Raw genomic sequence first — 23,750 nt, forward strand, 5'->3', positions numbered from 1 at the left:
AATCGCACGTTTACTTATATTGCACATGTACGCATCTATTAGATAGATTGAATTCAGTGTGGTCAAACATGAACACATCTCATCCTTAACCAGATGCGAACAAGTTTACCAAACCACTCTTTCTTTTAATGGTATGTGTTCCTGTTGTGTCATCTTTACGAACAAAAATATGTCAGAACTTTAGCTTTTTTGTTCTCTGAAAATAAGAAAGCTACTGTACTGCTTTATTTTATTTTTTTCATTCTATTTATTTGATTGCTGGTGCACATCTCTGCTAAGACTGAAAGCTTTTAAACACAGTTCGGCATGATCACTGATAGATGGCGTGCAACATAGCAGTATTTAAATTCACGACTGGGTACCGATAGATGGCACGCAATTCAACAGTATTATTTTTTATTCATAAATTATTTTGAAAGATGGCCACGCTTAGATCGCTCGCCGGCTTAAATGATTCCCAATTTTCTAAGATTATTAAAGAGCAAAGAAGTAGACAGCCTAAAGGCCAGGTGAAAAAAGTTCGTAGCCTGCTAACAACCATCGAGCATTACGTATTCGCGTGGGATAAAGTAGATTGTTGCTTGCTCGTAAAAAATTTGTTAGACGTTGATACATGGGCCGAAGGCAAGAAAAACACAGACCAAAAACCGTCAGCGGATCGATTACTGGTTAGTCAGTGTTACAGTCAATATTACTTGTAAATGTCTTGATTTTCTATGTTTCCTACAACTTAGAAAATTACACTGACAGATGCTCCTGTCTTTGAAGTGGAAAATGTTCAAACCAATTTGGACGGTAATGTTTTATAAATTGGTGTTGCCTAAGAATGTTAACAATCTTTCCTTGTTTGTTATAGGCAGTTTAATAGTCTTGAATGGTCCTCAAGGTGTGGCATGTGTTGAACTACCAAGTAATTTGCCGAGTCTTGAAGCCAAGCAACAAGGACTTTGTGTTAAAAGTGCTAGGTGAGAATCATGTTAATAAGCTAATGTTCAAGTATATGAAAATTAATTTTCTTGCAACTCTTAGATCAATTTACATAGACCAGAAGCTCTTGTTGTGCAACTCACGGGTGAAAATCCAGGAAGTAAAGTTTCATCCAGGATCTCCAACAAATAGCCATTTAGTTGTGCTGACATCAGATAATTGCATTAGGTATGTGAAACAAGGTGATAAACATTGTTAGAAAGCTAAAAATGTTTTAAGCAAAATTCATCTCTTTCCTCTTAACTTTTAATTGAAATAGAAAAAATTATTCAAAGTTTATCTTACTATTTTATGAAATGTAATTTAATTCCCCTGTTTGTTTTTTTTTAGAATCTATGATGTGTTCAATCCTAGCCGCCCAGAAAAAACAATTCCAGTTGGTCCCAAGGTGGGAAACCATTCACTGCATTCGTCAATGACATCAGGCACAACGTTTTCATCGTGTTTGGATGAAGCCGTATCTTTCGATTTTGGTACGCCTTTTGAAGATACTCGTACCAGCGGAGATCCACAAAAACGAGTAAGCGTCCACCTTTGCACTTTGAATTATATCCATATAATCGCCACATCATTACGTTTTCTGTTAATGATATTCCAACAATTACTGTGTTACTTATATTTCTTTTATGTCTACTTGTGTCTATTCCTTTCATTTTTTTTTGTATTATAGGATGGGGTTCCAATCTTCCTCTTTCCAGTATACGTTCTAATTACCAACGGGGATGTTTACACGTTCAGTTGTTCAGTTCAGTCGAATAGGTAAAACCATAAATCTTTTCAGTTGAAAACGCAAAGCTAATACTAATTGTTTTATCTTATCTGATGTAGTTCTAGAGCTCCGAAAATATCGGTCATTGGACCATTATTAATGCAACCAGCTGCCTTGGACAATTATGGAGACGATGCTTGTTCTCTTCTCTGTTTACCGGTGTTACCACCCGTTTTGGTGATCGCCAACCGTACAGGAAACATACATCATGCCATTTTACTTCCACGAGCAGCGACGGATGATGATGATGATTCCGACCAGAATCCTAATATTGCTGACGACCTCGAGGTACGACTTGAGTTAAGAAGATATGGTTTACTTTGACTAATATTCTGATCGTGTTTCGTATCAAGTCATTGTTATCGAAAGCAAGTTTGACGGTTATGGACGTAAAACCTGATTCGGTATTGCATGTTACCGAGACGCTCGAGCTGGACGGTGATATTCTGGACGGAAGTGAAAGCTTCAGTGCCGATGAAAATGTTGCTGACAATGAAGGCGCAGTTCAGCTCCGTAGGGATCCTGCCTGTTCCAGTCGTTACTTTGTTTTACACGACTATGGAGTCCATGGCGTAGTCGTTCCACTGGTTGATACTCTCAGTGAACTGGCCTCCAAGCCTGATTGTAAGCAATCAGTAGTTTTCTGTATATCTAGACTAGACTGACGCTTCTCTTTACGTTCTTAGCGGATGTCGATCAGGATGAGACTAAACGGGTAATGCTGGCTGAAACGGTGGTTGAATTCATACTGTGTTCACGAACGAAATCGTCTGCTGCTGCACCTCCTCAAGGAATAGTCGTATACCCCCTTCCACCAACTCTGTTGGTGTTATTGGATTCAGCTGATCTTCAAGTTATTTCTCTCTCCCGCCTACTGAAACCAGCAGTCAAGACTGTACAGACAACTAGTACGACGAAGGTGGACACGTTATTTTTGCTAAAGTATTACACATGTTCATTAACATTTTTCCACCAGGTGGAAAAAGAACCTTTTGACACTATTATTCGACGTCAACTGCAGCGCACACATTCCCAACCGAAATTAAGTTTTCCGCCTGGTACCGAACTCAAAGTGGCCGAAGTGGTCAAAGTACGAATCTCCATAAAGCTTTTTTTTTTTTTCAACAATTTGTTTTGTAACATATGTCATTTGATGAATAGTTATTCAGTCGCAGCGTTCAAACTCTTCGCGAAGAATACATCATGAAGCAGGACGCGGTCCGTGAAGCATTGGAAAAGAAAAGTCGGTTACTGGAGTTACATCTACTCCAGCAGTTTGATGAACTGAGTTTGATACAGCAGTCGAAGGAAGAATTAACTGGAGTCGCCCACCAGTTGGCGGAAAAATACGAAGATTCGATGGAAAAGCAAAGATCTTTGACTGAAAGGTAGCCTCTCTTTTTTCTTTTCATTTTTAATTTGAACGAAAGAAGATGAGTGCGATTAATCACAGGGTGGAGAGAGTGCTTTATGAAATCCAGCGACGTTCACCATTCATGACGGATGCAGAAAAACAGATGGGACAACAACTTCGTTTAGTGGAAACCAAATTGCATTCATTAACACAGTCCTTAGAATCTTTAAAACGTCGAGAACAACTCTACGGTGCAAACGTAAAAACAAAGTTATCATTTTTTGCTCTTCAGTGAACAAATAACAACTACTTTTTTTAATGTTAGGCTATCCAGCAGCAAGACCGTAATACAACGATTGGCCACCTTAGTGAAGAACAAAAAACAAGTGTGAACGAAGCCTTGGCTCTTCAGTAAATTCCATTTCTTTAAAATTTTCCATCATGTTGAAACATCTAGATCAAAGCTAACGATGTTATTTCTATTTAGGAGCGCAGATATTGCTGGCCTACTCAGGAGTTTACAGCAAGCCAAGAAAAAGCTTGCCGCCTAGGGTAAGCGAATGTTTGAAATTTTTCACATCAGTTGGGTATACACTTGTCTTTCGCATTATGCTGAAACCATACCGTCATTTCAAGAGTAAGAATTATAAATAACTAAATTCAAGGGAATTACGGAAATATTTCGTTAAAGCAAGGATTTTTTGTATTTCGAAATAGGAAGTTGCAAGAGCTAAAAAATCATTTAAAAGAATCAAGCTTTTTGGTTTTGTTTACCCTCCTAGCTCTTGTTTCAAGCATATTCTTGAGTTTGACACATTCATAACAGCTAGATTTATCTAGCAATTGACATTTATTTGAACGCCATACGCCACCCTGGAAACGACCAGTACTACAGAATTTTACATCGACAGTAGCAGAATCCATGCAGCCATCACACGTTTTTGCTTTGTCGAAATTGTTCAGAATTTCTTGAAACTCGTTTAGGGACTGGAAATGATATTCCAGATCCACAGAATCGAACCTTTTACCAAACACGTAGTATATGACAGAGTTTTTTGTTGCTATTTCTATCGCTTTGTCAATTATTGCTTCTCCCGGAGGAAGAGCTGGCAGGAGACAAACTAGTCTTTTGCGAGGGAGGGTAATAGCATGCCAGTTCCATGATGGTGGCAATTTAGCGTCTTGAGGATCTACCAACGATTTGTTATTACCAGCGGTCACACGTGATGTGGTATTCGAAATGCCTGGCTTCTCGGCGGATACTCTAGGGCTATTTTCATTAGATGGGGTTATTGAATGCTTTGGGGCAGCGTCATTGTCACTAAGATTCAAACGAGAACTAATTCTTGAAGTGTTTGTTTCGGGGTTTGATTCTTGATCTTGGGTACTGGGATTGTCATTAGTATTCAATGCTTTAGTAGTAGCCCTTTTAGTTGAATGTTCTGTAGATGCACTTGTTCTCGCATATTTTGCTGAAATATGAGTCGCAATCCGGGGGCCCTTTCTAACCCTCTTCGAACGATGGCCTATAACGTTGGGTTATCAGAACATTTTTATTGATGTTTACATTAAACATTTGTAAAATTTGATCACATACCCTCTGGAATAAGGTTAGGTTCAAGGCTTTTACTTGGGAAAATTGATGGGATGGCTGTTGGCTTTAGTCTCCAAAGCATTGGGAAAATATCTGAGCAAATTTTAGTAACTGAATGAAAACTAAAAAATTGGTGGTAGCAGGAATTATAGACAACTGCAAACCTTCTTTTCCTCCAACAACAACCTTTAAACCCTTCCTTATGTCATCTTCAGCAAAGTGTACATGACAGATTTTGTCATTAGGGCCAAGCTCTCTGTGTGATGTAGGTACCACTTCTTTCCATTTTTTCAACATTTCAACATCCTTTAAAGAACAATTCTGAATGTGATTAATCTGTTATGGTTAGTTGTAAATGGGTTTGTGCAGACTTACCCTTGGAACACTAAACACAGTCCTTTTCCCAATACATCCCTTTCTTCCAGTATCACAATATGGCACAAAACATCCCGATTGACCAGGCATTTCGTAAACCTATATCTACAGATTTAAAAATCATCGTAAAATTTGTATAATTTTAAAGATCAAGATGACCAAAGAAAACGTCAAAATTTTTCCCTTTAAAATTAATGTGATGTGACGTAAGACTTGTGGCACGGTGACTAAAAAAAACAAAACATCACGAAAGATATTGGCGTGAGAATAGCAAAATCTACCTTGTATTTTTGTCAGAAACAGTCTTGTTTATAGGTCTTCTGATTGCTGGCGATCAGCGCAATCTACAGTGAACTTTGTTAACAAGATGTTGGTTCTTCAAAAGAACACCTTTTCTGATCGTACCTGACTGACGTAAGTACGATTCAATCTCTTGTAGGCTAATGTAATTTGAAATCACCCTAAAGCGTCCTATTGAAAGTCAACAGCACTAACTGTTTTATACGGGGATATTTTATAATTGTGGAATTTACATCAAAGTTGTAATACTAAACCACAAGAAACAAGAAATTTTTTAAAAAGACATTTTTGGTTAAATACTGTGAATGTAACTTCGTTTAAAGCTCATGCACTTTTCAAAAAAAAAAAAAATCAGTACGCGGAGAACAAGTCCCATGTTCCCACGTTTTTACAGGAACACTAATAATAGTGTGATGTCACATAAAAATAATATTTCCTCCGGGTTCTGATTTCCTTTCATTATTGTTTAGAAACACCTAACATTGTTATACTCATTGGCTGCTCATAAATACCAAAAGAAACCATTTCCAGAGGAGTCGCGACGGTAATAACGCAATACGCAAATGAAAAAAAAAAAAAAGAAAATGAATAACAAAAAGAGTAACCGGTGGAGTTAATTGCCTCGAATTAGAAGACAGAGTTAAACAACCAACAATGGCTACAAATTCTGTGCGTAATTAATAAAAATAATAATAATAACGACAGGAAGACGACATTTTGGGCGATCGGTACACCTGGTTGAGAATTTAAAATGAGGATCGCTTTTTAAATTATGTTAACCAATGGACCATTGCGAATTTCCCGCGTGGTTGTCAACTCATCACCCATTTCAAGAACATGTTTAAGCTCTTCAAGTTCTTGGATGCCACATTTTCGCGTTTCATAGGTATGCGCCACTAGGTTTCGGTAAAAGATGATAGCAAACCAAATGAAGAGAATTACGAACGGAACTAGAATCGCTGTGGCAACGTAAGCAGCTTCCTTTAAAACGCTGTAGAACTGAATCCAACAAAGAATTGCCACTTCAACCATGAAAAGGAGAATACCCAAAACTGTTGAACAACCCCATGCCAGCTCAATGTACATGTGCATCTTTTCATGTGGAGACTCATTCACTAAACTAAATGAAGAAATTATTCAAATTAAAATAATCTACAAGTGCATCCAAAAATAATTACAAAGTGTTTCACCTAAGTATGTGCAAGTTGGAGATGGCTTCCATGTTGGGTAAGATGCATGTTGAAATTAGCAGGGCTAGCATGTGTACTGCGACTAGCATGGTTGTGCATATAGCAAATAAAAACAAAAGTGGCTTGGGGAGTTGTTCACTGTCTGGGTTGTTGTTATTTAACTGTATCTCAACCACTGCTACCTTGAAGATGCATTAAAAAAAAAACCGAAGAAAGTTGAATGCATGCTGAACCTCAAGATTTAAAGTATTAGAATTATATGGATTGAAATTACAAACCATTGCGAATCCTGCTAAAAGGGCAGATGTGTTACTTGCTGCTTTCAGTTTGGCTTTGCTCAAGTGTAATTTTCTCCATGATAAGAAAGCCGGGCCTTGGTGATGTATGCTGTCTCCTTGAGTTGACATTTTCTGTCACATGAAAAACAATTATCAGAAATTTTTTTAAACAATACAAAACCAGAACAGCATCTACTATGTAATGTTAAACCAATTTCAAAGTTGCATTTTTGCTGGTGGTCTATTCTGCTATGCTAAGATAAAGTAAAAATACAATTGTCTCAAATTGTTGAGGCTCTCAGATATTCTAAGGCAATTTAGCTCTTAAGAACGCTACGGCATTAGGCGAGCAGCAGGAAATAAAAGCTATGTTATACTCTCCCAAATAAAGCTACATAATTCACTAAGAGCTCTGAAGAAAAACCAAAAACAGTGTGAACCTTGAAATTGAGGTTAACAAGAACAAGTGCAGATGGGAGAGAGCCTTTCACCACAGAATAAAAGATTCGATTTTGTTTTGTTTTCGTAAAAATTCATATGTGCAGAATTTTTTGACAGTTGTAAACAGAGCATTTCCTAGCAGAAAACTGACTACTGAGTTTTTATTTGAAATTTGTCAACATCGAAGTCAGCCATTAAAACTCATTAACGAGGGTTTTGACACTGAGCCAATAAAGTTGTATGTTTTGTACTGTCCGTTTATCTTTATGATTAGTTAAATTGTTTTGTTTTTTTCAAGATATCACTGCAGGGACCAAGAACATGAGGAAGTTTCTTGGCCATTGGCACTACAAGCGCTGGATTGGCCACCATCTACCAACTAATTCGTAAGTCATTGCACAGTAGTATTTTCCTCTTTTCTTTATTTCCTGAATCCACACCGTAAATGGCTCGACAAAATGGAATAGCATTCGTTTTGATTTGTGCACTACAGATAATTATTCTAAGCTAGGGTATATCGATTACTTTTAGCTACCGAGTCGGTTTGTGAAAATTAAAGCTCCTCCTCGTAGGAGGAAATATCTTATCAATTAAATGGAGAAAAACGTTTGAACTCGTGTTAAGATAGCTCAGGTGGTCCGATGAATACCATTTCTATTGTGCTTAGAGTTTCGTCTTTAATTTGCATTAAGGGACGGGTGGACACCGATTGGGCGAGTAACTTGCAATTTTCTGCAGGATATGGCGATTTAAGTTTTCATTTACTTCTCCACGTGTTTCATTAGTTACTGTATCTGTATAAATTTTACTTACTTTATTATCTTCGGCTTTTTCCATATTGCCACCGAAGCAGGCAGTGGCTGAATTCACTGACGAAACGTCAAGTCCGAAGGTTGAGGCATGTTTCTGCAGATGTTGTAGCACACTAGGTTGCGTTTTTGAAACCCATGATCTGGATATTCCAGAATCACCCTAGAAAAGTAACGAAAAGCTTATTTATTTTATATAACTTAGTATTTGACGTTATCTAGAAGGTACTAGTATCCGCAAGCTTGAAGCTCAGGATGGCTTAATTTGTTACCTATTTGCTTATATCTGTCACACTTCTAATAACCTTCTATTCCCTTAAAAAGAATGTGTGGGTCTAAACAAGCTTGGAACTGGAACTGGCCAATGGCAACCTCGTAGAAAGCCTTGTGAAAAATGTTAAGCAGATTCGCCATGCAAGAGATGTAGACACATCAGGACCCTACTATGTAGGGGTATGTGTTACGAAACCTTTCCTCGATAAGCATTGTTTTGAGCGGTCAGATCCAGCTCATTCTGCTTTGTTTCAGTGTCACTAAGCAGAAAGCTGTTGAGAAGCAAGACAAGCAGAGCTAGCCGTTCCATATTTTAAATTTTAAAATAAAATAGGTTTTATGTGATACGCGTAAGGGTAATACTTTTACAGACATGCATTCATCTAACTAATCCTAAGCACTGCTGACCTTCAGTCTAGAAAATGTTTTTGCTTTTCTATTCAAAGAACCATTAATTAAAGCGAGCTCAAGTTTAAATCGTACTTCGGAAATTCTTTAACAGTTTGGGTAGGAGGCGGGTTACGTCCATGAAACAAACATGCAAAACTTAACCAACAATGCCTAACCACTTTTGTCACAAGTATTAAACAAATAGTAAAAAAAAAACAATAGGCTATTGTACAAGGAGGAAAATCGATTAAACGGGTTAACAAATTGGGCACTTAACTTACTAACAAACTCCCTGTGGTAGTAGTACTAGAGCACGCACAGCACGACGGACATTTTTGAATTATTGGTGAACTAATGGAGCTGACCGATCTCGACCTAGGATAGAAATGCTGTTGCGTTATGTTTGGTGGACCGTGTCCTACCACCCTGAACCTATCCATTCTTGTAGGAAACTGAAAGTAGAAGCAACTGTTCCTGCGCGTTCGACTTTCACAAGCGACTAAACGCGTCTGAATTTCTTGAGAAGGTTAATTTTGCTGTGGCAACATCTATGCGTTTGAAAGATTTACATACGAAACAATTTTGTAAAGCGTTCGACCGTTCTTGCAGGCTTTCACCGCAATGTATGTCTCTCCCAGTTTTTGGATTCTAATATTTATATCGTTTTATAAGAGAGTAGTTGGGCACAGTCGAATCTAGGAAATCAAGACAGAAAATTTCGACGAACATTAGTGATACCAAATTTCTTGGATAGATCTTTTTCAAATTTGTCTATTTACAGCCGATGAATTTCCTTATTTGTGTGAAATACTGGCGTCAAATATGCCACGGTGTACCACTGCTAATAGCAAACTGACCATTGTCACGGTCTGTCTTTTATTGTTATTTCGGTCAAGGTCTTGCTGCACGTCAGTTCAGCTTTCGCCAGGGAAGAGGAACTGGTTAAAGCAATGTCTGTTACTTGAACTGTTATTTTGTTTCTTGGCAGTGTCGGGACGTCGATGTCAACAATTTCACCACACCCAATGAAAGCAGAATTTCCGTTTTGCCGTCATCACTCAAGCCAAACGCATCACTGATAGAGCCACGTCCAAAACCATTAAGCTGCTTCCTAATTATTCGCAGTGTGGGATTTCTACACCGTTGTTCACCTGGCCGAAATAAAGACTCTCCGTGCTTAACGATTCGCTTCTACTATTGGTAACTCGCTTTCAAAAATTGGAATTTACCACATCCTTAATGACTAATTGATTACAGGTAACTTACTGCTACGGATTCTGGTGCAGCGATGCTTAAGGGAGTGCTTGGTCGTGATAGTTGGTGATCGCCGTCGTTTAAAGGCCCACGGTGGTGAAAAGAGCCCATTGAACTATGTGAACTCGACCTACTGTTGAAGGCAGCTTGCCTTACTGCTGGAGGGAAGTAATGAATGGGTGAAGATGGAATGGTTGGTGCAGCTCCATTTTCATGTTCGGAAGGCGTTCCATCGGCTAAATCATTCCCTGATGTGACATTCATTTTATAACTGGTTACCACTTTCTGATTTTTGGGGACAGTCTGACGAGTGTTGTTTGTGATTTGAAAACTAGGCACCAACTAGGACGAAATCTCTTTCAAGCTGTTCTGATAGACAAGGATTTGGTAACTGAACTGAAATGCATGAACTCAACTCCTGATTGGCACTTAAATCACTTTCTATGGAATAACTCCACTTCCGTTTACTAGCACCAGCGTAAAAATTCGTTGTACGATCTGTAAGCCTATGAGAAGAAATGTGCAGCATTGTTGTGAAATGTAGTGGTAGATATATGCTTTTCACCTGACAGTAAGACCAACTGTTTACGTTTTTTGGCCATGAAAAAATTTCGGTTTTTACCTTTAGCTGTCCTACTTTCGGTTCTTGTCCATCGATCTGCTGTCAATTAAAATATCATCAAGTGATCCAGCAGAAATGCAAGTTCCGGGTTTTCGTAATAAATCCTTGTGAAGGTCGTGTTCTTGCAATGACACGAACGCGTGAGCCTTCGTCATCTATGGCAGAAACGATTTACAGTCATTTTCTACAATTTTCGGAAAAAAAAATATAATGAAAATGAAATTTTTGACTCCGTATGTTTGCATCTTTTTGTATGAGAAGTCAAAAAGCCAAGGTCCTTCCATCAGAAATAGCCTCTGGGCGTCTGGATAGTGAAAAAAGCGGTATCATTTCCTTGACACACTGACATACAGTAAATCATTATCCTTTGCGGTTTCACTCATATGCGCATTCGACTTTTTCAGTTGCATGGTTTACTTCTCGGATCCAGATATTGATTTTATCGCAACTATTGGCATTTTTGCTTGATTTCTTTGCCTAATTGCAATAACCAGGATGTGGACATGGGGATATTTTTTTTGTAGAATTTTTCTCACGCATACAGAATGTTTCGGGGGGCGGTTGTGAATAAAGGATCGGGTTGTACAAATCAATTAAAGCATTTAATAGCAAGGGAAGGTCATCGCAAAGTGTGCATCGCGATGGTATATCACATGTTCCTTACTTGATGCGAACACATTTGTTTATGAGGTATTTTTTAAAAAACCTCTATTAAATTGAAAGGTCTCGTATTTGGTCGTTTCATTCTCTACCAAAACTCCTCGCTCCACCTTATCTAAGGCTATTTCTCATGTTGTGTATAGTTTAAAACAATCATTAATTCAACACTAGCAGACAACCACAAAGGTTTTGATTTTCATAATTCGGTTAGTTTATGATAAATTCTGTCAAATCGTAATAAAATTGTTTCACGGTAGAAAACAGTTTCCAATTCTAATCCTAATGATCATATCACATGATCCTGTTGTCTACATAGTTAATTAATTTTATGCCATGTAATATTTATACTTCATTGTTAAACAAAGGGGGGTGCAGACCGTCAGTAGTCGTTTGGAGCAAATACCTCTGTTGCCATCTAGCGAATCCAGTTTAAGGCTAGTATTGTGAACACCTCGTGCTTTTTTGAGAGTCATTCTGAAGAGACCCAACGTGTGTCATTCCGTGAGTTTCTTTTACCGGCTCTCCCTGATTGCAGCACCGTCTTTCAATTGTAATTTCCAAGAGTTCTTCAAGTCAAATGTCTTTTGTTTTTACATTTCAGTGTTTATATCTTTGCTAGGTCACTACTGAATCCAATTTCTTGTAGCTCATCATGGCATCCATCAGTCTTCTGAATCCCAAAGCCGAGATAGCTCGTGCCGCCCAGGCCCTTGCTGTCAATATTTCTGCTGCAAAAGGAATTCAAGATGTAATGAAGTCTAACTTAGGTCCAAAAGGCACCATGAAAATGTAAGTTTAAATTTTCCTTAGTGATTGTTCATAAGAATTCTTGCATGAAAAAGGATGTCCCATTTGACATCAAAATTAATTTTAATTTTAATTGTTATTCTAAATGGTGGAAAAATCAAGCCATATGATTGTTCACTTGTTACTTATTCTTGACAATTGCAATAGGCTTGTCTCAGGTGCCGGAGAAATCAAGATTACTAAAGATGGCAATGTTCTTTTGCATGAAATGGTAAAATTGAAAATCATAGCCTCTTTGTTACACTCACTAATAGCTGCTTATGTTCTGCAGCAAATTCAACATCCTACAGCTTCCTTGATTGCTAGAGCATCAACTGCTCAGGATGAGGTTACTGGAGATGGTACAACAAGCACAGTATTGGTTATTGGAGAGTTGCTTAAGCAAGCAGATCTCTATGTATCTGAGGTAAATATTACATCAGAACAAAGGAAAACTGGATTATATGTTGATAAATATCTGAATTTTAGGGCCTGCACCCCAGAATTTTGACTGAGGGTTTTGAACTTGCAAAGGTGAAAGCTTTAGAAGTTCTTGAGTCTGCAAAGATTCCAGTGGAATCTAAGCGAGATATTCTACTTCAAGTTGCAAGAACCTCATTGAGGACAAAGGTTCACCATGTTTTGGCTGATCTCCTCACAGAAGCCTGTGTAGATGCCACGTTAGCAATTCAAGAAGAAGGTATAAACACAACAAAAAAAAATTGCATTAGATTCATAATTTTAATGTGTAAATTCTAGATAAACCCATTGATCTGCATATGGTTGAAATTATGGAGATGCAACATAAGACAGAACTTGATACCCAGCTTATCCGTGGGATCGTTATGGACCATGGCTCCCGCCATCCCGATATGCCTAAGAGGGTGGATAATGCCTACATTCTCACTTGCAATGTTTCAATGGAATACGAGAAAAGGTAGCTTGGAGGTTTTACTGTATTCTTTTCTTTCATAGAAAGCCTTTGTACCGTTCATATTTTTTACCATTCCGGCTGTATAGTGTTCAAGAATACGCATAGTTTTATACGTTTACTTAATTGCTATTCTTCATGCTAAACCAGTGAGGTGAACTCGGGATTCTTTTACAAAACAGCCGATGAGCGCGAGAAACTCGTGAAAGCTGAAAGGCAATTCATCGAGAGTCGAGTTCAAAAAGTGATTGATTTAAAGAAGAAAGTTTGTGATGGCACTGACAAGAACTTTGTAGTCATCAACCAGAAGGTACAATTTCGTATATGCACAGTTACAGAGAAGCGTGGCATTTTACTATTTCAATGACAGGGAATCGATCCGCTATCTTTGGATATGCTTGCTAAGGAGGGCATTATTGCTCTTCGTCGTGCCAAGCGCCGTAACATGGAACGATTGACCCTAGCTTGTGGTGGCACTGCAATGAACTCATTCGACGATCTATCTGAATCGTGCCTTGGATATGCTGGTGCCGTCTACGAACATGTTTTGGTAATAACAATTTTACTTTAATTTGACTTAGTAATTTAAAGAGTTTCTGGCGATTAACTTGGCTGTTACGATAGGGTGAAGAAAAGTATACATTCGTTGAAGATTGCCGTAACCCACGAAGCGTTACCATTCTCATCAAAGGACCGAATAAGTATACTTTGACGCAAACGAAAGATGCCATTAGGGATGGACTTCGTGCCGTTGTCAACGCACTTGAAGATGGTTAGTTGGAAGCTACTTGTTCCTTCATAGACCTATGTAATTAAATGCGGTAATGTTATCTCAAGGTTTTGTCGTTCCCGGAGCTGGAGCCGTTGAAGTTGCAACTCACAAGGCCTTGAGTGCGTACAAGGAACAGGTGAAGGGACGTGCTCGCCTGGGTGTGCAGGCATACGCTGATGCCATGCTGGTCATTCCTAAAGTCTTGGCACAGAACGCTGGATTCGATCCTCAAGATTCTATTGTTAAGATGCAGCAAGAGTTCGCTGAAGGCGGACCCCTCATCGGTTTTGATCTGCAATCAGGAGAGCCAATGATTCCTGCCGATCTAGGAATCTATGATAACTACCGTGTTAAGAAACAGATTCTTCATTCTTGGTAACTTTATTTATTTGAAATTCGTTTACATTTTTATTCCATGTTTGCCTTATTTTCTAGCACGGTCATCGCTAGCAATCTGCTTTTGGTGGATGAAATTATGCGTGCTGGTCTGTCATCGTTGAAGTAAAGTCCATGTCTTAAGCTCCACCGAGTTCCTGAGCAGCAATGGAAGACTTTTTCTAATCAATCTGCTTGAATTCTAATTGCGTTCCGGCTCACCATTTTCGTCCGCTTGAAAACTAATGTTATTACAATCTGCTAATCACAACTCAGTTTTAGTTTTTGCTGTGATTATTCATCGTGGAATTTTTTTTTCACAACGAGCTGAGAGAAATCGACTAATGTGAGTTGAGTTTAATAGTCAGTTTTGGCGTGTGGATTAGGGTTATCGACTATTTTTTATTTCTGGAAACTTGTGTTCATGCAAACACGAAAACGACAGCAAAGATAACTAGAAAACGTTCGACCGTTTTTGTCATAGTCGCTTAATTTCAAAATGAATACAGCTACACAATTTTGAGGATTTTAAAAACAGATCAGGATGGGGGAATGGTTAAACTATTAATAATGCAGTATTTGCAATGCAGATGATAGTGTTTTTAGCTGAAGTTTGCTTGAATAAATTTTAATATGGTTGTCTTCGCCGAGTTGTTCTTTGTTTATCGAAACGCATTTCCATCTCTTCTAATATTTTTGGTGTGTAGCGAACAACTAATTTCACTGAGCCATGAGCAGCTTTGAGCAGTTCTACAGCCTTCTCATGATTTTCACCCTCTACAGACTAAAGATGGTGAAAAATTAGTAGCTGTTGAAAAAAATGGGCAAAATCAACTTACCACTCCATTCACAGAGAGCAATTGGTCTCCACGTTTGAGACCCCCATGTCTGTCTGCCACACCTCCAGGGATGATTCTTGATATGTAAATAGGTGAATTTTGCTCTCTTCCTATTATTTATTTAAGTTTAAAGTGATGTTAGGAAATAATTGAATGATTTTTCTTACCTCCCATGACATTGAATCCAAGGCCTTCATCAGTTTTGGGAAGCTCTACAACTCGTGGATGAGCATGACCTTCACTTGCAGCAAAGGCTGCAATTGTAGCTTTGGCTGTGGCAGAAGCACGCACATCAGGGGAGCCTCCCATCTCTACGGTCTCATAAACATGTTCATAGACTTCCCTAACAGCTCTAAGAAAGTCACTCTGCAACACCTTGTGTAAAGCAGACAGTTTTGCCGTTGGAACTTCCCCACCTAGATATGCATTAGTATATGACCTAAAACTCTGACTGAGAAATTTTTGCATTTGTCTTACTTTTCATTAATTTTTCCAACAGTTCCACAGCTCGATTTATATCTACATTAAAAAACATTTGATGGAACAACCAATAACATTGCACAAAAATGTGAAAAAGTTTCCAGTTTACCTTTGTCCAGAGATAACTGCTCGTTTATAGTCGTAGTTGCCATCATTGATATTTCAGTATAATTAAGATGACTGTCAAATTTGGGTTAAGAACAGCTAAATTTCCAGGGCAAAACACACAAAAACTTGCTGTCAATACCCAGGCTCCGCCCTGGCATATTTTGTCCGCCGTTGGAGGAGTGTTTCAACGCCCTCTTTAATAGTAGGAAGTTTCATTTTATCATATAATCTTCCTATAATATTTAATCAATAAAATTGGTTTTTTAGGGTGAAATAATTGAGAACGATTGTGTGTTTCATTTATTCACGTGTGAATTGTGAAGAACTTAGGTCATACTGTTTAGCCAGCCAGCTTTGGTCCAGAAAGAATGGATGCCAATCAATAGCGTGCTCTCAAGTCCCAAACCCTCTTCCCGACTTCCAAGGTTTCATGGTTTCATGTCACAACTTCAAAAGTAGCACCAAATAGATTGCTATCTCAAGAAACCAATGACAGAGCCTATGTTTGACGACTCCGGAATTCGAACACATGCATTTCTATTGCTGAATGTGACCAAAAAACGCACAAAACATTACATCCACGAACAAATTCCAGTTTGATGAACCAGCTGTCTATTATAGACTCGATGCACTTGAGAATGAAGAATAGAGACTACAATATCAAAGGCAGAAAAAAACATTAAGGTAAACGATTAGTTTTTCGTTAAGAATTTAACCCAAAAAGAAGTTTAATGTTCCCTTTTAAAATTTCACAGAGGTGTCTGATTGTACAAATGGCACTTTGAATATTTGAAAACCGGGTTCTTAAATGAATTTCGTACAAAAACGTAATTTTTTTTTCCAGTGAATTTCATGTCTGATAATATTCATCTCTATTATATATTTAAAAAAAAGGAAGTGGAGGAGAGATGGAATTGACCTAGATTTTTGGTTGGCGTGATAAAATTGTAGTTCTTGCCCTTTTTCTTTCATTTGTTTTTGAATGTCACTGTAACGCATCAACACCAGATTCGCGAATTCTGTTTATCCTTTTTATAGGTCAAATGTCGATTTGTGACCTACATGTCTGCCTTATTTGATAGACGAATACGAGGATAGAATGACGGAGTGCGTTCGGGACGGAGACGGAAAACAACAAAACTAAAATAAAATATAAATGGAAAAATGTTCAACAAGTTGCCGGGCGAGAGATTGATATGGTAATTCACTTGAAACACGACGGCTGAGTCAACAAATGCCATGAGCGTCGGGCCGCCCGCTCTTGTGCCCGGCGGGATGGACAAACGCGCCTAGTGCGGACAGAACAGGAGGTACAAATAGCAGTCGGTGTCGATATTAGCTAGCATCGAGTTCTCTGAACGAGCAGTTTAGTCTTGGAAAAGTTCCTATTTCATCTGAGTTTACAATATCCCGAAATAATCATCATGAAATCTACCAAAGTTATTACGCTGTTGCTGATAGCATCATTTGCTATGGTAAAATTATTTAAACTATTTAGAACTAGTCTTAAATCCACAATCTGCATCTAATTTCTGGTTTAAAAATAGCACTTGGCTAGGCCTAGTTAAAGTGCTCGAGTTTATATCCTTATTTCCTGTCTAAATGTTTTCTCTAGTTTTAAGTCATATACCATTCTGAATGTATGGCTTACTTTCATTATCACGTTACTTAATTTAATTCGTTCGCTCACAAACAAAACAGCTCGCTCTTTTTGATGCTACCGCCGAAGCTGCAGCCTCCGAACGCCCACAACGCCGCCGTCGGCCATTTCAACCCGAACTTGATGCTGACGGCAATGTAATTGCGTCACAAGCAACTCCTCGATTTCCTTTTTTACATCAGCGAAGGTCAGTGTCTTTTATAATTTTGACGACATCTGCGATTGTGATATTGATTATTATTATTATTATTTATTTATTTTACTAGAGCATATGGCAAGGTCAACCAAGCTACTGCTTCGGGCAGCAACTCTAATAGCAAATCATTGCAATCTGATATTTCGGAAAGCTGCAAATCCGAGCCTGGCTGCGAGTGGAGCTGCCCTGAAGATCTTAACGAATGCATGTAATTATTTTTTTACATTTATACAGTTAATTCATTACGAAATTTTTAATACGTTTTGTTTTCTAAGATGCCGCTGTAAATTTGATCCACTTGGTACCAACATCCGCGTTTCACGAGAATCAAGACCTTCCCCACCTTAATCAACATACTATTTCATTCTAATGCTTATTACTTGATATTGATAACCATCTCCCATGCGCTGATTTTTTAATTTTGTTTCTGCTGATAGACAATTCACTGTTGCCGTTTATATTTACTCTTCCGCCTCTTCTAAAGGCTATTTTTTAACTTATTTTTTGTTTTAATTAAAAATGGATGATATATAACCACGATTAATAATAACGAGACAACAAAACTATTAGAAGATGAAACCTTTTCTTTGTTAAACGTTCGTATTACCGCTACTTCTCCAACACATCACGACTCAATATGAAACTTCAGACGGAAGCGGATAAGTCCTTCATGACTGCATACCTGGCTGCTTCTATCCTGTTACTTAAAAAAAAACACCCTTTTGCGCAAATTGTAAATAGGGTGAACCTGTTGTGTCGTAAAAATATGTTTATCATGTCTAAGGTCATTATTGTACCTGACCTTCAAAACGGGTTATAAATAGGTACCATGCGCTGATATATCAATGCATTAAAAAAAGGATGCACAAAAAACATCCCATGAGCCTATGCCTGAAAATGCGCCTAGAACGGCCGTTACAAAACAGGCGAAGGGTTCAAAATATCCAACGGCAAAGGCGGCTCCATAGGCCAATAGCGATTCAGGATATATACAACTGTGTTCGCTTTTAGTTGGGTGCGCACATGACTAGCGCATGGTTTCTATTTTGGCTTCAACCTAAGTGTACCCCTGGTACCTACTAGCTTCCTGAAGCTGCTTTGTAAGCCCCATAGCCCAGCACCCCAGCACCAAGCATAGCCCAAGCTCCTTTGTGATAACGTTCTTGAAAAAGTTTTCGACTGCCACCTTGATTAAATTTAATCTTCTGGTGTGTCTTCTACGCTATTTATCCCCAAGAAAGTCTGTAAGTATTGTTTTGTGCTATTTCAAATATTTTCGCTTGTCAAATACTCCAGAATCGGGCAAAAACAATAACTTCCGAGAGACACAATTACGCTTTTGGACGCAAACTAAGCCCCTCCTTTGCCATGATTTTCGAAGTCAGACATGCTTGTTTAGTTTTCTCAAAAATATTTGGAAAGTATTCTTGTACTAAGTCTGCTTGTTTTCTTGAACTCTTTTAGATTTCAAGATAGTCCAAAATGCCCCGTGCTAAAGGAGATTCAAACAAGCCTCGTGGCAGAATGACTGCTTATGCTTATTTCATGCAAACTTGCCGTGAAGAACATAAAAACAAATACCCAGATGAGAATGTTGTGTTCCTCGAGTTCTCCAGGCGGTGTGCTGGCCAGTGGAAGGTAGTTTCTATAATGTGGTCCATCAATCTTGACATACATTTAACCTCTGGTCTTTGTTAAAGCTCATGACTGAAAATGACAAAAAGAGATTCCAAGGAATGGCTGAGCGCGACAAGCTTCGTTTTGAAAATGAAATGAGGCATTACACTCCCCCACAAGGTGCGACCGGTCGTGGAACCAAGCGCAAACAAGTGAAAGATCCGAATGCCCCCAAACGTTCCCTCTCGGCTTTCTTCTGGTACGTTGAAAAGAAGACGTCAACCGTGCCGAAATTTATGTTTAAATTAAATATTTGTTAATCGCGGGATAGGTTTTGCCATGATTTGCGTGGACACGTCAAGGAACAACATCCCGAATACACTTTGGGAGAAATCGCTAAAGAGTTGGGAAGACGCTGGGGTGTATCCGATGATGCTACCAAAGCCCAGTACGCCGCCAAGGCTGAACAAGACAGAGCGCGTTACGAAAGAGTAAGTTATCATCATTTGATAATAATCTCCTGCTTAATCACAGTGTCTTACTTTCATTGGGTTCCCCCAGGATATGAATGCTTACAAGAAAACGAAAATTGAACCCACACATAATGAGTACTACGACGAGGATGACGAAGAAGAAGACGACGACGAATAAAGGGGTTTCCTCTGTGCGAGGGTTATTCTGGTTCTCTTTGTTTCTTTATAGATCTTTCCTTCCCTTGTTTTAAGATTCTATGTGGGCATGTGGTCAAGAAGAGATTCTTCTCTCCTGTTTTACAATTGCTTAACAGAAAGGATTTGAAAGATTGTTCTTACTTTTTCCTAATTTTATTTCTGTGACTGCCTCTGTCATTTTCATCCTACTTGCTCGGTATTCTTGTGCGTACAACAACATACGATATGTATTCGTTCGCATGCTGAATTCGTGAAGAAAACCAAAATAATATCCACGGATTGCCCTTTTGCAATACTTCATGTAAAAATTGGCATTGTATCTTTTTTTTGTCTCGCCGCAAGCTCAATTCATTTCAGGCGCAAGGTCTCAATGCCAATTTTTCCCTACATCACTCAAGTGTACACAAAAAAAATTGGCAAACATAATGAGCCTTGTGTTTGAACATGAATTAGGCTCAAGTTACCCTGGAATAAGAAAAACAAAATTAAGTTCTGAATTTGGATTCTTGGAATTATTTGGTTCCAGGGCTTGGCAATCTACGATATTAGAATTCCAACCCTGAATTCACGTCCGAAAGTCAGTTCTAACAAAAAATATTTTGAGTATCGAACACCCGTCATTCACCAATGAAGCGTTCTTCATTTTCCCTGCGCGAAACATTGTCGTATTTTTTTTTTTTTTTGTACGTCGGCAGCAAAAGTGGCAATGTCTGAAAATACACCGTCATTTTCCTCTTATCGTCTGTACCCTGGGGTTAGTTCTGCTGCCTTTATGATGTAAATGCATTGACTTTTCAGGTAGCCTTCGCTGATTGGTCCTACGAGATAAAATGGGTGGGATTGGCAGACGCAGTGTGACAGCTCACCAGCTATTGTCCCTCGTGAAACCTGCGATAGACGGGTTTTCTTGCCGCCCATTTCATATTGTCGGCTCCCAACGGCATGTACTCTTTTGGGCGAGTTACAAAAAGGACTCCAGGGTTTGCGACGTTTGGTTGCAGGTTTCCGACACTTGGACATCTGGTACCCGACGAAAGGACATCTGTCTACCGACTTTCGGACTAGTGGTTCCCGACGTTTGGGCGCAACAACAAATTGTTGCTGAACCCAACGAGTGGTACACTTGACGCCAAGAGGATTCCAGTGCAATTGACGTTAGGGATTTGACTCTTTTTTTTCCTTGATGATCGGGACCCTAAACGTAAAATGGATACGTATGTAAGCGACAAGTGGACTCCCCATCCAGCGACAAATGGACTCCTGATCTAGGTACACATTAATTATCGGAACTATTTACCTAGAGTATTGTCAACTAGTTTGGTAGTTAATATATTTCATTGCTGTACAAATATCTTGCTATTATTTATTGGTTAATGAAATCTGGTATTTGTGTTGTAAAAAAAAAGTGTAAATAAAATAATATAAAATTAGCGCCACTTGCAATTGCGTTATTTACTTTTTTGTGATGGCTTTTGACAGAAACCAAAGTGTTATTTATACGTTAGTGCAAAATTACGTCAAATCAAAAGAGTGTGTTGCGCACTTGAAGTGCTACGTAGAAAAGGATAGTGATGTCATGAAAGCTGCAATCGAACACGATTGGGGTAGGTTAAAAGTTAATGCCACATATGGTATTATTTCATCCCCTAACAACACACAGAGGATAAACGCCGTAAGTTGTTGCCTTTAATCAAACATAATGATTTCTTTTACTATAATATTCCTTCGTCTTCCTTAACAGCTGTTTGGCGAAATTGAAACCTATCTTACCAATAATATAGAAGCTATTTTCCCAGAACAAGTAAATCTTTCTCGAGCAGGAATTCGAAAGCTCGTTCATTATGTGCTGATACCAGAAGTAAAGCATACTAATTTTTATTACTTAAATTTACAGTACTTATACTTGGCTTATTCCAGGCACTGAGGTATGGTGTAGCAATACAAACCATTTCCTATAACCTTAATGCATATTCTATTCAAGACATTGTATGGTATGGTTACGAGCACTTCATGTGCTGATTGAGAAATATGAATCTGGAAGCAAAGGTAATAACACGAAACAATTCAAATGCCTATATTAAGTAATTAATGAACACGCCATTTTTTCATTTACAGTGCAACCTCATAAGTCTGACTCAAAGTCAACAGCAATACTTGATTCGAGTAACCAATGTATACATGGAAAAAAGATAATGGTAACGTAGTTATTCTTATGGAAATCGCTGCCTTGCTTGTTCGTGTCTATATGATGGTTTTGATTGCGGAATACGAGTGAAAAGTTATGGATGCAAGTTGTTTCCTTCTGGCAAAGCTAGAATGGTTTTACTTTTACTTCTATTAATCCGAATACCATTCTGGCCGACATTATGCCTTGCGCTTGTTCGTATGTGTTGCAAGAAACTGAATAAAGGTATGAAATTGAAATAAAATGTAACATATCTAAAACATATAAAGTTATTTTTGGGCAGCATGTGCATTTCTTTGCACTTTGTTCAGTTTACACAAGCAGGTAGCCAAGCTTCTTCATTATCGGAAAGAAACGGTTATAGGCCTAGTTTTTTAAGCTTATTCAAAAACTCTTTATTGATTGAAGCCATATCTTATCAGTGAAGAATGATATTTTGACTCTAGAAACCATATGAAAAGGACAATGTTTTTCATTGTTTTTTACCTGAGGTTACTGCTAACGGATTTAGTGATCTTTGACTAGCGTCGACATATGTATGCTCTGCTTTCATTTCCGCGTTTCCTCTATCGCATAATCATTGCATGCAAACCTACATAATTTCCGAAATTTTGTTTTGAATTATGCCCCCATTTATTTACTTCATGAGCCATATGGGTAGCGCGCACTACAGTGTGTAACAATGGTAACTGATTTACGCCAAGTCAAAACAAGAAAGCAAACCAGCATACAGTGCCGGATATTCTTCTGTTTCAAACATGCTTCATTGTAAAAAAATGACGTCAACTCCGACTTCAAATGGACACATCACATCAACTCCGCTGATAGCAACAGCTTCTACTATTCCATCCAGGGTCAAATTCGGAATGGAGAATTCCCACTCAATTCCCAACTTTACGTCAAAACTTGTTATCACCACTGAGCTGACTGGATATTCTGCCACGTAAATATATACCCTATAGCAACGTTTGGAATTTATAACGCAATGACTCCAACTTACGACGTGTAGGGTATTGAGGAGGGGTTAAGTCAGCTAGCCACTCAGAAGCTATCCGGAAGCGAGAATTGGTGTGGAATTTTCCTTTACTTGATCGATAGTAAAGGTAAGTGTTGCTGCTGCAAATAACAATGTAATACATTCGTTAATTTCACAGTACTATTTGAAGATTTACTATGTTAGCTTTATCTTTTACTGCATATTCACATTGGACTAATTGAGAAAACTTGGGCTGCTGGCTGTTCATCAATAGCAGATGTAAGATCTTCTGCTGTAATAGCAATACAATTGGCTTATTAATTTCCGAGTGTTATTTGAAGATTTGATGTGTTAACTTTACCTTTTCCTGCAAATTCACATTGAATGAATGACATATCCTGGGTTATTGGCTGTTCATCCATCGCACAGGTAAGATCTTGTACTGTAAATACAATATAATTCATTCACTCATTAGAGTATTATTTAAAGAATAACTACATTACCATTATCTTTTTTTCCATGTATACATTAGTTACTCGAGTCAAGTATGGCTGTTGATGTAAGATCTTCCGCTGTAATAGCAATACAATTGGCTCATTAATTTCAGTGTTATTTGAAGATTTCATGTGTTAACTTTACCTTGAGGTGAAGTAATTCCGAAAATTAATGTGTACCTAAATTAGGAGTCCATTTGTCGCTGGATCGGGAGTCCACTTGTCGCTGACATACGTATCCATTTTAAGTTTATAGTCCCGATCATCAAGTAAAAAAAAAATCAAAAGCCCTAACGTCAATTGCACTGGAATCCTCTTGGCGTCAAGTGTACCACTCGTTGGGTTCAGCAACAATTTATTGTTG

The 23,750-nt window shown here is 38.4% G+C and overlaps 8 protein-coding genes and 2 long non-coding RNA genes across 13 annotated transcripts; 6 read left to right on the top strand and 4 right to left on the bottom strand.

Moving 5' to 3' along the window:
• The first annotated feature begins 398 nt into the window (after positions 1-398).
• On the top strand, positions 399-6,980 carry LOC130686451 (nucleoporin 88-like). Its single transcript, XM_057509580.2, has 14 exons — positions 399-668; positions 735-795; positions 857-965; positions 1,030-1,155; positions 1,318-1,507; positions 1,658-1,746; positions 1,816-2,044; positions 2,110-2,380; positions 2,443-2,675; positions 2,733-2,846; positions 2,918-3,144; positions 3,210-3,369; positions 3,436-3,521; positions 3,598-6,980. Exons 1-14 carry the CDS (start codon positions 420-422, stop codon positions 3,659-3,661), a joined length of 2,208 nt encoding a protein of 735 aa, XP_057365563.1. The 5' UTR covers positions 399-419; the 3' UTR covers positions 3,662-6,980.
• On the bottom strand, positions 3,804-5,681 carry LOC130686472 (uncharacterized). Its single transcript, XM_057509609.2, has 5 exons — positions 5,361-5,681; positions 5,080-5,184; positions 4,869-5,010; positions 4,708-4,797; positions 3,804-4,636 (listed from the first exon to the last, which is right to left on the bottom strand). Exons 2-5 carry the CDS (start codon positions 5,167-5,169, stop codon positions 3,849-3,851), a joined length of 1,110 nt encoding a protein of 369 aa, XP_057365592.1. The 5' UTR covers positions 5,170-5,184; positions 5,361-5,681; the 3' UTR covers positions 3,804-3,848.
• On the bottom strand, positions 5,823-10,278 carry LOC130686473 (calcium release-activated calcium channel protein 1-like). Of its 2 annotated transcripts, none has more exons than XM_057509611.2 (5): positions 10,027-10,278; positions 8,102-8,260; positions 6,848-6,979; positions 6,570-6,751; positions 5,823-6,499 (listed from the first exon to the last, which is right to left on the bottom strand). In XM_057509611.2, exons 1-5 carry the CDS (start codon positions 10,276-10,278, stop codon positions 6,145-6,147), a joined length of 1,080 nt encoding a protein of 359 aa, XP_057365594.1. In that variant the 3' UTR covers positions 5,823-6,144. The 2 variants fall into 2 exon arrangements, with proteins under 2 accessions (XP_057365594.1, XP_057365595.1); XM_057509612.1 differs by lacking the exon at positions 10,027-10,278 and adding an exon at positions 9,042-9,215.
• On the top strand, positions 7,061-10,794 carry LOC130686506 (uncharacterized). Of its 2 annotated transcripts, none has more exons than XR_008999888.2 (4): positions 7,061-7,526; positions 7,587-7,674; positions 9,749-9,960; positions 10,018-10,794. It is a non-coding gene; the product is annotated as an uncharacterized LOC130686506 (long non-coding RNA). The 2 variants fall into 2 exon arrangements; XR_009420570.1 differs by having other exon boundaries at positions 7,061-7,523.
• A 907-nt stretch (positions 10,795-11,701) lies between these two features.
• Positions 11,702-14,435, top strand: LOC130686463 (T-complex protein 1 subunit zeta-like). Its single transcript, XM_057509600.2, has 11 exons — positions 11,702-11,846; positions 11,916-12,085; positions 12,251-12,314; positions 12,375-12,509; positions 12,572-12,782; positions 12,842-13,019; positions 13,164-13,323; positions 13,384-13,563; positions 13,638-13,785; positions 13,851-14,160; positions 14,221-14,435. The coding sequence occupies exons 2-11, from the start codon at positions 11,949-11,951 to the stop codon at positions 14,288-14,290; spliced, it is 1,593 nt and encodes a 530-aa protein (XP_057365583.1). The 5' UTR covers positions 11,702-11,846; positions 11,916-11,948; the 3' UTR covers positions 14,291-14,435.
• Positions 14,436-14,542: 107 nt separating this feature from the next.
• On the bottom strand, positions 14,543-15,763 carry LOC130686486 (protein lin-7 homolog C-like). Its single transcript, XM_057509630.2, has 5 exons — positions 15,589-15,763; positions 15,477-15,518; positions 15,167-15,415; positions 15,000-15,109; positions 14,543-14,944 (listed from the first exon to the last, which is right to left on the bottom strand). Exons 1-5 carry the CDS (start codon positions 15,632-15,634, stop codon positions 14,789-14,791), a joined length of 603 nt encoding a protein of 200 aa, XP_057365613.1. The 5' UTR covers positions 15,635-15,763; the 3' UTR covers positions 14,543-14,788.
• A 1,123-nt stretch (positions 15,764-16,886) lies between these two features.
• Positions 16,887-18,009, top strand: LOC130686495 (uncharacterized). The gene is made up of 4 exons (XM_057509638.2): positions 16,887-17,062; positions 17,289-17,434; positions 17,514-17,651; positions 17,719-18,009. Exons 1-4 carry the CDS (start codon positions 17,012-17,014, stop codon positions 17,789-17,791), a joined length of 408 nt encoding a protein of 135 aa, XP_057365621.1. The 5' UTR covers positions 16,887-17,011; the 3' UTR covers positions 17,792-18,009.
• A 542-nt stretch (positions 18,010-18,551) lies between these two features.
• On the top strand, positions 18,552-19,887 carry LOC130686487 (high mobility group protein DSP1-like). The gene is made up of 5 exons (XM_059494173.1): positions 18,552-18,687; positions 18,908-19,081; positions 19,144-19,319; positions 19,392-19,551; positions 19,622-19,887. Exons 2-5 carry the CDS (start codon positions 18,926-18,928, stop codon positions 19,709-19,711), a joined length of 582 nt encoding a protein of 193 aa, XP_059350156.1. The 5' UTR covers positions 18,552-18,687; positions 18,908-18,925; the 3' UTR covers positions 19,712-19,887.
• A 1,281-nt stretch (positions 19,888-21,168) lies between these two features.
• On the top strand, positions 21,169-22,160 carry LOC130686507 (uncharacterized). The gene is made up of 4 exons (XR_008999889.2): positions 21,169-21,403; positions 21,473-21,589; positions 21,649-21,777; positions 21,847-22,160. It is a non-coding gene; the product is annotated as an uncharacterized LOC130686507 (long non-coding RNA).
• Positions 22,161-22,679: 519 nt separating this feature from the next.
• On the bottom strand, positions 22,680-23,649 carry LOC130686493 (uncharacterized). Of its 2 annotated transcripts, none has more exons than XM_057509635.1 (6): positions 23,532-23,649; positions 23,396-23,464; positions 23,254-23,334; positions 23,121-23,184; positions 22,917-23,032; positions 22,680-22,852 (listed from the first exon to the last, which is right to left on the bottom strand). In XM_057509635.1, exons 3-6 carry the CDS (start codon positions 23,312-23,314, stop codon positions 22,680-22,682), a joined length of 414 nt encoding a protein of 137 aa, XP_057365618.1. In that variant the 5' UTR covers positions 23,315-23,334; positions 23,396-23,464; positions 23,532-23,649. The 2 variants fall into 2 exon arrangements, 1 of the variants encoding a protein (XP_057365618.1); XR_008999886.1 differs by having other exon boundaries at positions 22,713-22,852; positions 23,110-23,184.
• Between the last annotated feature and the right edge of the window lie 101 nt (positions 23,650-23,750).

This window comes from Daphnia carinata, chromosome 2, assembly GCF_022539665.2.
Source record: "Daphnia carinata strain CSIRO-1 chromosome 2, CSIRO_AGI_Dcar_HiC_V3, whole genome shotgun sequence".
NCBI lineage: Eukaryota > Metazoa > Arthropoda > Branchiopoda > Diplostraca > Daphniidae > Daphnia > Daphnia carinata.

What these genes read in the sequence shown, in the direction of transcription:
- LOC130686451 (XM_057509580.2), top strand. Translation starts at nt 420, where the DNA reads ATGGCCACGCTTAGATCGCTCGCCGGCTTAAATGATTCCCAATTTTCT. An exon ending in CGTCAGCGGATCGATTACTG is followed by an intron (nt 669 to 734) that starts GTTAGTCAGTGT and finishes CCTACAACTTAG; the next exon opens with AAAATTACACTGACAGATGC. An exon ending in CTTTGTGTTAAAAGTGCTAG is followed by an intron (nt 966 to 1,029) that starts GTGAGAATCATG and finishes TGCAACTCTTAG; the next exon opens with ATCAATTTACATAGACCAGA.
- LOC130686472 (XM_057509609.2), bottom strand. Translation starts at nt 5,169, where the DNA reads ATGCCTGGTCAATCGGGATGTTTTGTGCCATATTGTGATACTGGAAGA. An exon ending in CTGTGTTTAGTGTTCCAAGG is followed by an intron (nt 5,011 to 5,079) that starts GTAAGTCTGCAC and finishes TGTTCTTTAAAG; the next exon opens with GATGTTGAAATGTTGAAAAA. An exon ending in ACCTAACCTTATTCCAGAGG is followed by an intron (nt 4,637 to 4,707) that starts GTATGTGATCAA and finishes CCAACGTTATAG; the next exon opens with GCCATCGTTCGAAGAGGGTT.
- LOC130686473 (XM_057509611.2), bottom strand. Translation starts at nt 10,278, where the DNA reads ATGAATGTCACATCAGGGAATGATTTAGCCGATGGAACGCCTTCCGAA. An exon ending in AAAAAGCCGAAGATAATAAA is followed by an intron (nt 6,980 to 8,101) that starts GTAAGTAAAATT and finishes TTCATGTGACAG; the next exon opens with AAAATGTCAACTCAAGGAGA. An exon ending in TCCAACTTGCACATACTTAG is followed by an intron (nt 6,500 to 6,569) that starts GTGAAACACTTT and finishes TTCTTCATTTAG; the next exon opens with TTTAGTGAATGAGTCTCCAC.
- LOC130686463 (XM_057509600.2), top strand. Translation starts at nt 11,949, where the DNA reads ATGGCATCCATCAGTCTTCTGAATCCCAAAGCCGAGATAGCTCGTGCC. An exon ending in CCAAAAGGCACCATGAAAAT is followed by an intron (nt 12,086 to 12,250) that starts GTAAGTTTAAAT and finishes CAATTGCAATAG; the next exon opens with GCTTGTCTCAGGTGCCGGAG. An exon ending in ATGTTCTTTTGCATGAAATG is followed by an intron (nt 12,315 to 12,374) that starts GTAAAATTGAAA and finishes TATGTTCTGCAG; the next exon opens with CAAATTCAACATCCTACAGC.
- LOC130686486 (XM_057509630.2), bottom strand. Translation starts at nt 15,634, where the DNA reads ATGATGGCAACTACGACTATAAACGAGCAGTTATCTCTGGACAAAG. An exon ending in GCAGTTATCTCTGGACAAAG is followed by an intron (nt 15,519 to 15,588) that starts GTAAACTGGAAA and finishes TTTTTAATGTAG; the next exon opens with ATATAAATCGAGCTGTGGAA. An exon ending in TGGATTCAATGTCATGGGAG is followed by an intron (nt 15,110 to 15,166) that starts GTAAGAAAAATC and finishes AATAAATAATAG; the next exon opens with GAAGAGAGCAAAATTCACCT.
- LOC130686495 (XM_057509638.2), top strand. Translation starts at nt 17,012, where the DNA reads ATGAAATCTACCAAAGTTATTACGCTGTTGCTGATAGCATCATTTGCT. An exon ending in TGATAGCATCATTTGCTATG is followed by an intron (nt 17,063 to 17,288) that starts GTAAAATTATTT and finishes CAAACAAAACAG; the next exon opens with CTCGCTCTTTTTGATGCTAC. An exon ending in GAAGATCTTAACGAATGCAT is followed by an intron (nt 17,652 to 17,718) that starts GTAATTATTTTT and finishes TTGTTTTCTAAG; the next exon opens with ATGCCGCTGTAAATTTGATC.
- LOC130686487 (XM_059494173.1), top strand. Translation starts at nt 18,926, where the DNA reads ATGCCCCGTGCTAAAGGAGATTCAAACAAGCCTCGTGGCAGAATGACT. An exon ending in TCCCTCTCGGCTTTCTTCTG is followed by an intron (nt 19,320 to 19,391) that starts GTACGTTGAAAA and finishes ATCGCGGGATAG; the next exon opens with GTTTTGCCATGATTTGCGTG. An exon ending in ACAGAGCGCGTTACGAAAGA is followed by an intron (nt 19,552 to 19,621) that starts GTAAGTTATCAT and finishes GGGTTCCCCCAG; the next exon opens with GATATGAATGCTTACAAGAA.
- LOC130686493 (XM_057509635.1), bottom strand. Translation starts at nt 23,314, where the DNA reads ATGGATGAACAGCCAATAACCCAGGATATGTCATTCATTCAATGTGAA. An exon ending in ATGTGAATTTGCAGGAAAAG is followed by an intron (nt 23,185 to 23,253) that starts GTAAAGTTAACA and finishes TTGCTATTACAG; the next exon opens with CAGAAGATCTTACATCTGCT. An exon ending in GTTTTCTCAATTAGTCCAAT is followed by an intron (nt 23,033 to 23,120) that starts GTGAATATGCAG and finishes TGTTATTTGCAG; the next exon opens with CAGCAACACTTACCTTTACT.